We start from the raw sequence: 14748 nt of genomic DNA, 5'->3' as shown, positions 1-14748 counted from the left end.
GGGGAGAGCAGCAGGAGGGGGAGTGGGACCTCCATGTGGATGCCAGCAACCTGGCTTCCGGCCTTCGGCAGACCGCAGGCTGGTGGGTGGTGAGGATGAGAGGAAGAATGTGCAGTGTCCTTCCTAGTGCCATGCCGAGTCAGTCCTGCCTCCCGCTGAGAAAGCCGGCTTTACCTCTGCTGAGACAGCACTTGGGCTCCTCAGGAGTTTGGTTGCACAAATCTTCCTCTGTTTTTTATTTATTAACTCTTGGGGGGAAAGAAGTTGTGTTCACTGCAGAAAAGCTCTCTGGGCCAGAATCGCCATCTTACATCCCAGAGTGGTGACAGTTGTACCTTCCCACGTGACATTTTAATTCTAATGCAAGTTTTGAAAAGGAAGTGTTGGCAATAGAACTTCTTTTTAGTTTCCCAGCTCCTTTCCATCTTGGAAAGATATACCCGGTATTGTGTTGTTCATCCTTTGTATTACATAGCCCCGTGAGAGAGGGGCTGTCTGGGCAGCCGGAGCACACCACTGCCACAGGGCCCCATCCTGGTGGCAAGTGTACTGCCTTCAGCAATGTGATGAGAACAGAATCCTAGGTGGGATTTCAGTTCAGGGCGTGGAGGACTTGAGCGTTTTGCCCTCAGTTAGGCAGACTTTCATCTGATAACAGGACCTTGCAAGTGCCTGTGGTTTCTTCATGAGTAGAAGCCCAAAGAGTTAACAGGGCGCTGAAGGGTCTTTGCAAGCGGCTGAGCTGGAGGCACCTCATGTCCTGTGTTAATGAGATGAGCAGCTTCTCTCAGGGCTATAAGTTCAACTTCTGCCCATGTCATTTGTGCAAAATGAGTCTGCTGCAGGATGTTCTCATCACTACCAAAATCACAGGTGCAGCTGGTTATGAGGCAGAGGAGTTGGTTACTGGGCAAAGGAGATTAAGTTACCCTGCAGCACTAGCAGGATCACCTTTGTCCCTAGGTTCTCTGTTCAGAACCAGGGCACCCAGTGAAGGTTTCAAGACTGGAAAGACATCTTTTGGAATCAGCTATGTGAACATTGCATTAACTAACTCTGGAGCGCTGCTCCTGTTTTTTCTCCAGTGAGCACGTGTTTCCCAAAGTCAGTGAACAACCGACAGCTCTATGTAAATTTGACTCTGAGGCACAATCTAGTCAGAGTGCCTTCAACACAGAAAGGCCATAAGGGGCCTCAGTTTCTTAGGTTCCAAGGATTTCTCTCATCAGAGTATCCGTTCTTTCCTTAATATTGCCCCTCCACACAGTTCTTGTTGGAGTCCCAGCATCGCAGGTCCCTAGCTGTCAGAGCATTGTTCGCTGCCCACCCTGGCTGCCCAACAGCTGCCACGAGAAACATTTTTGGGGGTAGAGACTTCTCATGTTTGGAAGAAGATCCTTTGCTCTCTGTTATTGCCACTGTAAACTATCATGTTACGTTGTTAGTTGGATGAACCAGCTGTGACTTTGTTTTCAAACCTCATCAGCAAGTGATCTTTTCTGTAATTTTTGAGGGCATCATTCATAAAATGGGACCTGTGAGAATGAACACTGTGTTTTGGACAGAGGATTTTTTTTTTTTTTTTGAGGTAAACTGGTCTATTTTGGGACAGGGGAAAACTGACCAAAACAAAGGAGTAAAGACTTGCAGAATCGATGTTTACTTAAAGCTGTGCAGGAATAACTCATCCCTGGTATGGGAAGCTGGTGTTCTGAAGCTGATGGCTGATCCTCTCCTGTTGTGTGTATGATCTTCCAGGTTGCAGTTTCCCCAGCTGGCCCTGAGGCGAAGGTTGGGCCGGCTAAGCTGTATGTCTAGGCCTGCTCTGAAACTGCGTTCTTGGCCTCTGACCATTCTCTATTACCTTCTGCCTTTTGGTGCTCTTAAGCCCTTGACCAGAGTGGGATGGAGGCCTATGAGCAGGGTAAGTGCGAGCAGGTCTCTCTTGCGCTTCGTGTCTGTGAGCTGGTTTATCCCGAGGGCAGCTGGCAGCAGCTGAGTGGAGAGAGCCCGAATACGGAACAAGCTGCTGATCATTGCTGTGAAAGCAGAGATGCAATTCTCATTTCCCATTAGTTTTTACTGTTCTTAGTTGTGGTGACCAATTGCTTCACAGTCAAGAGATTTGTTTTCAGTAGCAGAGAGTTTCTTTGTGTTCTCATGGTCAAAGGTCTGCCCAGGGAAATCAACAGAAGCTTTTGAATTACTTCAGTCCCCTCAAAGTGCCAGGGCGGGCTGGAGCAAGGCAGACCCGACTGCTCCTGCAGTTCCCTTTCCTGGCCACGCTGATGAAGGCTCTTGCTTTCTGTCCTTTTTCCACAAAGGGGGGTGTTCCTCAGGCTCTCTGAGCATTTGTATGCCAGCCTGTCCAAACGATATGCGAATCTCTGCTCTGACACTGTGGAGAGCAGGGTCTAGGTAGTCTTGCAGGCAGCTCTTCTCCACCCAAATCCTGGGGTTTCAGCATGGAGCCACCACGCAAATATTTTGATTGAAAACTGCAAGGCAATTGCCTTTTTGGGGGCCATTGTGTGGAACAGCTGTTCTGGTTGATCCCATCGACTCAAGAACCAGGCTTTTTGGAAGGAATGGGGCTACCAGGAAATACCGCTGTCGGCAGTTCTGTGATTTTACAGTTGCATCTGCATGTGCTCAGTGGTTGTGGGGAAGCGAGCAAGGTTGGTTTTTAGAAATAGCACTCTATAAGGCTTGCCAAATGAAATAGCAAAAGTTTTTTTCTTCAGTACTTGTGCTTATATGACCTACGGTACTGTTGATTTAGAAACGTTTATCTGAACTAAGATTAGGTTGATGTTCTCTTTCGTTCTGAAGTGTCACTGGATTTTAATACAATGCAGGATCGTGATATGCGAGTGGGGTCTTCCATTGCCGCATTTGATATGACAGACAGGCTCTCGGCCAGCATGTACTTCTGTTTGCGTTTATGGCTGCATTTTGCAAGACTTCAATACGAAGGTTATGATTCATATTGACAGTAAATGATGATTCTCACTAAGAAAATGAGAAAAAAGTCTTTTAGATGAGAGTTAAGTATAGCTGTGAACTGCCCTGTTCAAAAAAATCTGTCCCGGGTTCTGCAGATAACTTCCTGCTGCTGAAGTGGTTTCAGAGGGCTCCGTTCCCTTGCTCCACCCACATCCCCCTGCATTACACCATGGTCATGTGAGCTCTTTGACTGACACTGAGCACCACAAACCCCAGAGTAGTTGCTGGCCGGGATGACCGACAGGAAGATGCGGTCATCTCTTCAGATACATCAGCAGCAAACATCTCTTACTGGCACTGGTCGTTTGTTGCTCTTGCTGCTGAAGCTTAGGCTTTGGGGTACATCCAAAGGGTCATTTCTACAGGAATAAAGGCATTTCATACTCCTGCAATGAGCAGCTCTCATAGTTGTGAGAGAAGGAGTAAGGCTGGTGTATGTCGGTGTAGCCGCATCCATGATGGTGTGCGTCTCCGATCGTACAAGTGTCATGAAAGCAGCATGACACTGGGATCTACAAAACACTCTTGTTAGTAGGTGCGCCTGAGAAGCATATCATGAAACACAGAGAAATTATTTTTCAGTCAGTTTTCGTTTGGTAATGTTAAACTCTTCTGTTGGGCATTCCGCTGGGACACGTGAAGTGTCTGTGTAAGCCTTGCTCTGGGCCGTCCCTGAATCTCCACTGTGGAGCCTCAGCCTGCAGGGGAGGGGACAGTAAGCTTCATCCTGTTCCTCATCTGTTCTCATCAGAGTGGAAGGAATGGATGGTTTTTGTGTTGTTTTTTACTGACTTAAAGGCTCCTTTGTGTGTGGCGTAACCCTCTGAATCCAAGGGAGTGGGTGGCAAGAATACTTCACCCTTTCTGTTCTGAGGGGAGAAGTAAGAGAAAGCTGTTGGTGGTGAAAACTGAGTGACACGGTGCAATTCCTGTTTCTTTAGGTTGCTTTGTACAAATCAGTACCAACTCGGCTGCTCTCACGAGCCTGGGGCCGCCTGAACCAGGTGGAGCTGCCCACTTGGCTCCGGAAGCCCGTTTACAGCCTGTACATCTGGACATTTGGAGTGAACATGGAGGAAGCTGCTGTCGAAGATCTGCATCACTACAGAAACCTCAGTGAGTTCTTCCGCAGGAAGCTGAAACCACAAGCACGGCCGGTCTGCTGTCTGCACAGTGTGGTGAGTATAAGGAATCAAAGGCTTTGTGCTACGCTGCCAGCTTCCCCACCCCCTAACAAATGTCTCTAGTTTACAAGGAGTGAAGGAATTCCTAACGTGCCTTATTTTCTTTTCTCTCTACTGTAGATCAGTCCCTCTGATGGAAAGATCCTTAATTTTGGACAGGTCAAAAACTGCGAGGTGGAGCAAGTTAAAGGGGTTACTTATTCTCTGGAGTCTTTCCTGGGACCTCGTGTCTGCCCAGAAGAGCCACGTTTTAGCCAGGGTGAGTCCTGTGTCAGTTCTGCATTTGTTCAGCTCTGCACTTTGCATGTTCTCAGAGATCAAGAGAAGAGAGATGGCTTCTTCTTTTTACTTTCCTTCTCTTTCACATTGCCAGGAACAAAAGCAGGTCTGGGTTTTATTTGGGGACAAACATGTCACTGGTTTAGTGCCTCACTTTCTCACTGGCAACTTTATACTGTCTCGCCTGGCTCATTCTGATCAGCTGAATTTATTGCTTGGTTCCTTTTTATGTGGTTCTGTTGACAATTACCATCAACTCTAAGATCTGCCACCAGCACCAGGCTGCAGCACTCCTGCTGTCAGACTGAGCGGTGTCCCCGCGCCTGGCTGGCAGGGATGATGTGAGCTGCTCCGTAACCAGACTCGAGCATGAGTGCTAGTGCTGTGGCTGCTCCGCTGGTCTTTGAGCGCTGTGCCCAACGCCTCAGGTTTAGACAAAAGCCACATGTGATGCTAAACTGGCACAGGGACTGCAGAGACCAAGTTCTGCCAACAGTACGGTTGGTTTCAGCACACGCACAAATGCAGCAAATGAATCTTCACAAATTCTGTTCCTAAAAGGGTTGCTTGGAGAAAAATCCTGTTCTTAAGAGCTTTAAGAAAAATTCAGTCTCACTGGATCTCAGTTTCTGCTCTTCTGTTTGGGGAAGGAGAAACTCCAAAATGAAGGAATTTCAAAAATGATTCTGACAATACAGGATCTAATTTTGTCATAAAGGGAAAAGAACACTTTGAAATACTGTATTCCTGGAGAAAGTGAATCTGTTTGTAGTCTCAACGCTACATGTAGGCTGTATTTAATCCTCTGGTCCTCCACTGGTTCTGTGTAGGCTGCTCAGCCATGGCAAGCGACTGGGTGAATATCTTTAACCTCTTCCTTTCCATGGTTTCTTTGCAGCCCCTCCCAGTAACTCTTTCCAGCAACAACTGGTCACAAAGGAGGGGAACGAGCTCTATCATTGTGTGATCTACCTTGCACCAGGGGACTATCACTGCTTCCACTCCCCTACTGACTGGAGAGTGTCTCACCGACGGCACTTCCCAGGTAGGTTCCTGTTCCTAGGAAATGAATGCAGAGCAGCTATGGAGGGAAGCACTGGTACGGGCCGCTGCTGAATGAGACATGCCAGTGCAGCAGCTGTACAGCCTGATAGGTAATGAGGGAAAAGTGATTTGTCAGAAATGGTAACGAATGTCATGGTAGTATTGTTTACCAGAACGAATCATATAGAAATGGTGCAAACAGTAATATTGTATTCAGGCTGTTTTAATTCTTTGAAATAACGGCTGATGCACGCTGACCTGACATTCTCAAACACAAGTTGTTCGGTTTACACCTCAAATGCAAATCGTTCTGCAGGTCAGAGTGAACAGTAGCCTAAAATATGGCCTTTTTTCTGGGTTTGGCAAAGAAAGTGCAACTGAACAGCTGTGCTGGTGGAGCTGGGATTGGGTGTCTTTGTCCTCCTCTTTGCAGATCATAATGTACTTCAGCAGATAACAAACATGGTTTACTTCTTGCTGTCTAGAAAAACCTAAGTGTTTGAGTTTGGTTTCAAACGCCATGAAGGGGGAAGAATGGGCTGCCTCAAGGTCTGAGAGATCTGTTAAGTCACAGATTGAAGTTAGGCCTGGATTGAAACAAAGGAGTTTAGTGAGATGCTGTCACATCAGGCAGCTTAGCTTGAGTGTTTTCCCACTGTTGTAGGGTCTCTGATGTCTGTGAATCCTGGAGTTGCTCGCTGGATCAAGGAGCTGTTCTGCCACAATGAACGGGTTGTCCTTACAGGTGACTGGAAACACGGCTTTTTCTCTTTAACTGCTGTAGGAGCAACAAATGTGGGCTCCATCCGCATCTACTTTGACCAGGTGAGCAAGAGAGCGATGGGCAGGTTTCTGGGTTCAATGGCTGAGGCTGGTAAAGCGCAGTAAAAGAAAGCTACAAAAAAAAATTTAAAATCTTACTACCCTGAAACAACAGTGTTTCACAGCATGGAGGTTCCCCACTGATTATAGGTGTTCTCAGTCTGATTTAAGGGAGTTGCCTCCAGCACAAATTCCTCTTGTGCTTCTGAATTGTCAGTTTACTCCTGCATCGCAAATGCGCAGCTTCCCGCAGGCTGCAGCTGTGCTGATCAACGCCGACGACTGACATCCTCAAGTAACAGTTTCTTCCTTCTCTATGTAGGACTTGCACACCAACAGTCCACGCTACTCGAAAGGTTCCTACAACGACTTCAGCTTCATATCCAACAATAACAAGAAGGGAATCCCCATGAGGAAGGGAGAACATTTAGGGGAATTTAACTTAGGCTCTACGATCGTACTGATCTTTGAGGCACCCAAGGACTTCAAATTCCACCTCAAGGCTGGACAGAAAATCCGCTTTGGGGAAGCACTGGGCTCTCTATAGAACGGTCAGCAAGAAGGGTTTCTATACAAAGGGACTCATCGCACCACCGAGTGTTCCATTTAACAAGTGTGTGTCACTCAGCGGGACCTGAGTGAGGAACACAGCAGATGTCATTGCTACGTTAAACTTGAGTGTGTTTGGTCTGTATTTACCTGCTGCTGAATGCAGAAAGAGGACTTTGAATGGCCTTGTCTGTGTCAGGTCCAGCTGCCTTTAAAGATGCTGACAACAGAGGTTTCTGTTCTACCCTGTGCCTGCAGTCTTTCATGTTCTCCCCTTGCTGTGCCACAGAACGCTGTTCTTGGAGCCCCCAAGTCCTTTGTGAGCCTTCCTCAGCTGTGCTGGTGCAGCAGGGAAGGGTGGAGGTAGAGATGAGATGTGTTTAAAGGGCACTGACAGGTCGAGTCAAACCTTGTACCTTTTTCTCTGCACTGTCTGATTTCAGACATCGAGTAAAGAGTATGTTCTTATATTTATTTTACTCTCAAGACACTCCCCTGCAGCTCTTGCATGAAGGCAGCCTACGAGTACGTAGAGTGCCAGAGTTAAACGGGCTGGGATAACATCACAGTCCAAACCAACCACCATGTACAACAGGCAATGTCCTCATAATAAAGTACAGTCACCCAGGCTTCCCACTGTCAGACAACTCCAGTTCTTTCACCTGATGTGGTCCCTTTAAAGATGGACTTTGCGCTCTGTTTTGAACCTGAACACTGTCTGTGTCCCCTCATTTTGAGAGTTTGTTTTTAAAAAAAATAGCAGAGCAAGCTCTGTCCCATTGTAATCCATGGCTTTATGTTGCTGTTCCAGGCCTTAAAGAGTTGGTTTGTGTGAGAGACAAACATCACCTCTTGGATTAATGGGTCAAAAGACAGGAATGTTTTTCTTGTGTGATGCAATGAGACAGCAGCCAAAATGTTTTTACTTTCTGCTCTGTATTTCCAGTGTTGCTTTCTCACTAAGTCTTTGAAGAATTAATTCCTCTACTCACAGAGCAGTTTCAGATACTTCAGGACCAATTTTTACTGCACAGAGTGAAATGCCCCGTGTGTTGACTGTGTATGAGAACATTTCAACAGTCCCAAGTTGCCTCCCAGGTGCCAGCCTGGCCCTCCCGTAACGGACTGGCAACTTCATCTTATCCAAAATACAGAACGCCCCCCCAGCTGCTCTGACTTCTGCTCTCGTACTTCACGCTACGAATGCACTGGGGGCTGAGAGGTTTATGCTGAAGCCTCATCCTATAGAACTTCAGAGCCTCTGTAACTTCACATCAAGGAGAGTTAAAATTCAACACCTTGGGTTTGTGGAACGTGGTGCTGCCTGGCCCTGGCAGAACGGCTGCCAAGTGAAGAGAAGGAACCGAATCTGAAAGGAACGCATCCTTTGTATCTAAAGAGTGAACTGGTCCAAGCCCAGGCACTCAGACATTTAGAACTGGCAGTGCTGTCCAGAGCCTGTTGGAGCGGACATGCTCATGAAACCTGCCTTTCTGCTCTGAAAGATCTATTATCTTCCTTGCTTGAGCCTTGGGTGTTTTTTTCTGCTACATCAGCGATGTGGTGGGCTTTGGCCAGCTCTGACTTCCTAAAGAAAAACTTCTTTGTATGCACTGCACAAAATAGACTATGATTTTGTTGTACACATTTCCAGTTTGCCAAGTCCTGTATGCTTAGCTTGTCATCAGGAGAGGATGATGAACTGCCTCTAAGTGACATAGGAGATGGTGGCTGTGTGGGTGACAAGCAGGAGCACATTTGTTTGGCTCCAAGAGTCAATGTTTCCTCCCTTTCCTGGGGGTGGAGTCTGAAAGCTTGAAGTGGCTCTCAGCCACCTATCACATTAAAACTTCTTGGTGTTGGCACGTTCACTCCTGCAGCAGCAGATTGTCAGGTAACAGTTACAGAAACGGGCACTTTAGACCACTGAGAGTGAGAAAACACAGGCAAATGTCAGCCCTGAGAGGATAAAGCTGTACCCGTTAGAGGACCAGTCGTCTTAGCGGGAGAAGGCAAATCTGTTCCAGTGGCTGAGAGACAAGACAACTGAATCCTCTGCCCATCTCCCACTGAGGCCTGTGCCCTCCAGACACAGCCAGAGCACCTTTGAGCTTTAATTTCTGCCTGCTCCCATAATCACACATAGGATCTGAAGGTGGCTGTTGGCTGAGCGATGCCCAACAGGTTACATGGGATTTGCTTTATTAGAAATCGGAGGAGAGGATTAGGGTGCAAGTGGCTGGTTTTGTGATGGTCTCAATACTGTGCAGAGCTGGTGGATTAACAAACCTAACTTGTTACACAGAGGTCAGCAAGGCACCCTGGAAGTGAAAGCAAAGTTCCTAGAGGGTACTGATAATGCTGTGAATTTCTCCTGCATGGAGAATCCATTTAATTCTTCAACTGTATCAGTAGCACGGTATTTTTGTACATCAAAGTGTATAACTTACTGACATTAATTCATTTAACTGCAAACGTTTTGAAATAAAGAGTCTTACCAGTGTTGCTGATCTTTCTGAAATGTCAGGGTAACCTAAATTACGTATTGTGGGTGCAGTGTGGGGTATGCCAAGTTCCTAGTTTAACCAGCTGTAGTGACAAAATAAATCAAGCAAAAATAGTTAATTTATAAAATCAAAATGCCATACATAGACTAAGAGAACGCACACATCGCTTCTATCCTCTCCTGCTGTGAAGGGGGCAAAATGTCCTGCTTGTGAGCCAGACAGTGGGTTTGGAGGTATCACGTATCCAGAGCACTCTGGATATCACGCAGGCGGGCAAGCAGGTTCTGCACGTGGTGTCTGTCTTGTGGCTGTGCTTTGGCCAGGGCCTTGATCCTCACCTGCAACTGAAAGTTAAGAGAATTGCATAAGTTGTTTGCACAGCAAGCGAGCATCTCATCTTTTGACAGGAAGAGGTGACTGAGCTGTAGCAGCCTTTACTTTGTCTTAGGAACCATTACAGACTTTTAAGAACCAGCAACAGGACTGTGATAGGAGCAGCCAAGCACGGGCCAGCTCTGGAGGTGACGGCACAGCCCCTGCGCCCAGCTGTGAGAACCTGGGGACTGTGCAGTGCAGGTGCCATCACTGTGCTGTAGCTGCACTACCCCAAGAAATTATGGAAGGACATGCAAGGCTGCCTCTACTGCAGCTCAGAAACCACTGTAGAAAGGGCTCATGGAGCTGAAATTGCATTTCTGAACAAGCAGGGAGATGCCTCTCCAGGGCAGCGTGCTCCTCCCCAGCCTGCTTCTGACACACTTCCCTCCTCCTGGCAGTTTAATTACAATTCCTTACAACGGCTGCCAGCCTTTAGACCAAGGGCACAGCATATGGTAACCACTTCAGTAACCTTCAGTGTCCTTGTGCTTTACGTACCTGATCCAATTCTGCCTGAACTCCTCGTGCCTCTTCTTTGTCCTTGGGTTGCACGCTTGTTTCCAGCCACTTCTGCAGAACCTGTACCTGCTGCTGACAGGACCTGATAAAATGGTGAGAAGGGTTCTTGTCCCTATTAGGAGCTCAGCAGTCAAAGCCAACTTAGACTTGCAATCGACGCTTGCAATAAGAGCCAATGTTTTTGTCAAAAAAAAAATAAAAAAGAAAAAAAACCAAACCAGAAAGGGGAATGCTGCTGGGAAGCAGAGAAATCTGTCTGAAAGCTCTTGCCTCCATTACCCACTCCTAGCTCCCAACTTCTTCCTTTCGTGACAGTTGAATCCCACGCCCCATTTTCTTTTAAGCTTTTTGTAAATGTCTTGTTCAAGTAGAGAAACTGTCATACCCCAGCCGTACATTTTTAATGGACAATTAAAAAGCTAAGAAGTCTTCACTCCTCATAATAAAAGAGCTGAAAGCTTAATTTCAGCTGCTCTGCCAGGCTCATTTGTGCCGCCTTCACATTATACTATAGTACTTTTGTCCTGCTCTCTCCAATAGCTGCCAAAGGTGTAATTAAGCCGCTTGCTAGCTACAAAAGAAGTTGTGCATGTACTCTCTCCCACCTGGAGTGAACTCTGAAAAGGAGGAACTAAAAATGCCTCGACCTTTTCTGTTTCACTCGCAGTTCTGCTGGGAACAGATGGGTTATTTCCAGAGGAGCTACACACAAAAATGCACTATGGAGCTGACAGCATGTCGAAAGGCTGGCTAAAGGGGGTCTGCAACATACTTAAGTTCTTGTTTCCTGCTGAAGTAGTACTGCATCTGCTGCTGGATGTGTTGGAGTTCAGCTCCCAGCCTTCTCTGAAACACTGCTTCTGCTTTGGAACTGTGCTCCCTTTCTTCCCTTTCAGCTGAATGGAAGACACAAGGCACAAGCAACGGAGGTTAGAGCACAATTATACTGTTTCTTCTTATTGGGGAAAATCAGGTTAGTAGAGAGGAAACAGAGAACCCTCCCAAGTCCTTTGCGCATGTTTCGTCACCCTGTGACACGGACCCAAAAGATGAGGTGCAGCGAGAGGGCAGGAGCCTCAGGACTCAGTTTAAACATACGAACATAAAACAAGGTAACGCTCTTGCAAATGGTTTTGTACTGTTTTGTATGCTGTTTTGGCCTAGTCATGATTCAGTGTTTCACATCTACTCTAGAAGTCAGTCTGGTACCATGGAAAGCAGACTTCATGCCCTGTCATCCACATCACCACAGTGAGAGGCGCTTCAACACTGTCCCCTTTACAGCCACGCTAAGTACGGGGGACACGCAGAGAACCGTGCTGGGTGAATTCTTCCCTCCTGACACGATTTCTGTATGTTCAGGCTCACGCACATGGAAGGCCCAGCACTTGAGCACACCCACCCCTGGAATTCCCATCCTTCAACCCCTGGAACAGCTTTAGCCCCGATTTGCAGAGCAAACCAAATTGTATCCCCATCCCTAAAAGGCACGATGGATACTCTTCCACTCCTCATGCAGGCATGCCAGACTGCTTTGTCTCCTTCATATGCTGTGGAGTTGACTTGCAGTCTTACACGCACTGGAGGATGCGCAACTGCTGCAGTTCAGATCTGAGGACCTACCTGCAGTCTGGCAACTTCCTTTTCCCACAAAGTCTTCAGGTAACAGCAAGTGTGGCTGCAAATGTGGTTGCAACTTCTTCTCCAGAGTCTCCTGTTGAGCACAGTGCACACCATGTGTCCACAGTGACGCAGACGGGAGCGGTGGGTAGGAGTGAGTGGTGTTACCCATCGGAGACAGACATCTACAGGTGCTTTCTTCCATTTGAGGTGCTGGCATTAAGCTCCCAGCGTGCACAGAGCATCTGTTTGCAGGCATTTGCTGGAAGGGTGTCTCGGACCTGTGAAGGCAGAAGGATGAGGTCCCTGTGCACTGCAAGCTGTTGGTCTTAACCTTTGCAGTCAGTGCAGAGGGAAGAATCTCATTACCCCTGGCACACAGCTGCCCCACTGGCTGCTCCACTGCACAGGGGAACCCCAGGTGGAAAAAATAACACACTATTATCATTTTAAAAAAAAAAAAACAAGCTAACAAAAATAGCAGCAAAACAGTTGAGGTTTCCACTCCTCCAACCTGTCATGCTCCAAATCCTCCACATTAACCCAGGCTGAAGCCATTTTTCTTAGAGCTGTGAATGAACAAACTGCTGCCTTATTTTGATTTGGGGACAAGAGAAAGAGGGCAGCCGAAAGACAGGATTTGACAGGAAATTGATGGATCTTTCCCTTCTCTAAAGTAAATTACAGAACCATCTCACAAAAAAGTTCAGTCTAAACATCTGTTCAGAAGCAATTTTAGCTTCTGTAGCAAAAGCAGTTTCAGCTCCTTCACTTTCAGGGCTAAGAAGCAATACCAGAACGGAAACAAGCGCAGAACACTCAAGCCTGTGAAACCACTGTTCAGTTGAGCGTTTCAGCAGCACAGACCTTTTTGGGAAAGTAAAAATAAAAAATAACTCCTTTTGGAGCCACAAAGTTGATTCAGCTGAAACAGAGAAAAATATTCAGTTCTGTTTCTGCATTACCAGAATCATTAATGACTCCCCAGTAGATCAGTTAAACTCAGACACAAACCTGTTTGGGACCAAATACGACCTATGAGCCAAAAAGCATCCTGCGCAACTCGATCTTTGAATTTATGGGGCAAGACTGACAAAAAAGGAAACTTCACTGATTACCTAAGCCCATTAATTTTGGACATATGTGACGTGCCTTATCTTTCCCTCAAAATCTCTCACTAATGAAACAAAGGCCTTGGTTGCTATTTAATTAATTTGAAAGTGCCACTACTCTTGTCTGCTTCACATAAGAAACCTGAAACTGTTAAGGTCATCATGGCCTTCTGACAGCATAGAGCAGCAAACAGTCCCACAATTGCTGACTGTTCAGTGTGAAAAAGGTAAGGGGATTTGAGGGGATAAGCACAGCAGAAGGCCCACTGTAAGTCACCGATTTTTTTCTTTTAAAACCAGATTTTCTACCTAGTAAGAGGAGGTCCCAGCAGTTCCTTGCTTTCTAGAGATTCCAGAAGGAAGTCAGGCCTCCGTGGTGGTAACCTTGCTTGTCGAATAGCATTTCTGAAATGAACAAACAGAACAATAATTTCTGAGATTCATGATCGCTTTAAATTGGCATAACCTGGCATTGCAGCTAAAGAAGCTGTCCTAGTCCATCACTCACCCCTGCTCTGCAGCATCCCCCTTGCAGGCAAAAATTATTTTTAAAGATTAAATTTTGACCTGTATTAACATTGCAGTCGGGTTGTCCATGCAAATGAGTATGCCAACACGAAGAGTGGTGGAAGGGACAGAACTGAACAAGGCAGAACTGCTTCTTTTAGCAGCAGGTGCCATCTTTAAGAAATATGAAGCTGTTGCCCTATTTCCCTGCAGGGCTCCTGCCCTGGACTGAGAAGCTTCAGGGAAGATTCTTCCTTGCAAATGCCCTACAATCAGTAAGAGTTTAAGGAATAGCTTCTCCAGGGGAAAGAAATGGGAAAAAAGTAAGTTCAGTTTCTACACAGGATCTTGATGTTTATCATTTCCTCAGACCCTATACATGACTTGAGTGAAAAAAAAAGAAATTCAGCAACAGCTCTAGGTCACTTGGGACTTTTACCATCCCAAGAGCTCATCTTGCCCATCACATAGAGTTGTAAATGTTTCTGTGTAGCTGTTCCTATGACAAATGACCAACACTCCATGAATTCAGCTGGATATTGAGGAACACAGTGGACAGTACATAGCTGAGCAATTCTACCCATCACTGATAGGCAAGTATGAAGTCACAAAGTCTTTCATTACTTGTAGGCTAAGGTATGCATTATGCAGAAGCTACTGTACAACTCTGCAATGCCAGCTGCGTGACGCAGGGTCAGAGAAAGAGTTAGGGCAACTGCACGGAACAAAAAGTCTTCAGTGTGAAAACCTGGAAATACAGAAATGAGACAAACATAGGTAACCTACATGTATGCAGAGAGAGAGACAGACTCTATATGTGCAAAACTACATATATGCCAGAGAAATGCAGGATGGACTAGAACTCAACACTCACAGGTCACTGAGAACCGAGTGCCCACCAGCAAGGTGAAATGGTAGATGACCGCATTGTGAAGGCCGTGGCTTTTCCTCTGCTGAATGTCCCCTTGTCTCTGGGCTAACATCAGGCACTTCAAATGTCACTTGCTTCTTCGGAGGTAGCAGAAAAGAACAAAGCTTATTTAATTTGTCAGAGAGCACCTTCTGTTTCCAAAGCATGGCACAACAATACACTGACTGGTGAAGGTGATCAGCTGCCTGCCAGCACAGGGAATAGTAGGGCATTTGATGGCTGAGAGCAGGAAGCAACCCCACAGCACCCAGGCAGATGAACACCGCAGAAAGGAACCAAGATTTCTGATG

General features: G+C 46.5%; 2 protein-coding genes across 14 annotated transcripts in view; one reads left to right on the top strand and one right to left on the bottom strand.

Annotated features, from left to right (window-relative positions):
• PISD (phosphatidylserine decarboxylase) overlaps nt 1-9488 on the top strand; it is a 24982-nt gene extending 15494 nt beyond the window's left edge. For 2 of the 4 annotated variants that reach the window (XM_054082170.1, XM_054082169.1), the window contains 6 exons: nt 1759-1924; nt 3948-4184; nt 4311-4449; nt 5368-5514; nt 6178-6338; nt 6658-9393. In XM_054082170.1, the coding sequence (XP_053938145.1) occupies nt 1759-1924; nt 3948-4184; nt 4311-4449; nt 5368-5514; nt 6178-6338; nt 6658-6882 (1075 nt within the window). In that variant the 3' untranslated portion in view covers nt 6883-9393. Of the gene's footprint in view, nt 1-1758; nt 1925-3947; nt 4185-4310; nt 4450-5367; nt 5515-6177; nt 6339-6657 lie in introns of all 4 variants that reach the window. The other 2 variants (XM_009571310.2, XM_054082171.1) reach the window with 2 other exon arrangements.
• The window catches only part of SFI1 (SFI1 centrin binding protein), a 23541-nt gene continuing 17601 nt past the window's right edge, over nt 8809-14748 (bottom strand). For 7 of the 10 annotated variants that reach the window (XM_054082163.1, XM_054082161.1, XM_054082167.1 and 4 more), the window contains 6 exons: nt 14402-14535; nt 13330-13425; nt 11912-12189; nt 11061-11184; nt 10268-10370; nt 8809-9735 (listed from right to left, as the gene is read on the bottom strand). In XM_054082163.1, the coding sequence (XP_053938138.1) occupies nt 9628-9735; nt 10268-10370; nt 11061-11184; nt 11912-12189; nt 13330-13425; nt 14402-14535 (843 nt within the window). In that variant the 3' untranslated portion in view covers nt 8809-9627. Of the gene's footprint in view, nt 9736-10267; nt 10371-11060; nt 11185-11911; nt 12190-13329; nt 14536-14748 lie in introns of those variants that run through there. The other 3 variants (XM_054082165.1, XR_008452704.1, XR_008452705.1) reach the window with 3 other exon arrangements.

This window comes from Cuculus canorus, chromosome 17, assembly GCF_017976375.1.
Source record: "Cuculus canorus isolate bCucCan1 chromosome 17, bCucCan1.pri, whole genome shotgun sequence".
Lineage (NCBI taxonomy): Eukaryota > Metazoa > Chordata > Aves > Cuculiformes > Cuculidae > Cuculus > Cuculus canorus.
This window is presented reverse-complemented; position numbering and strand designations above follow the sequence as displayed.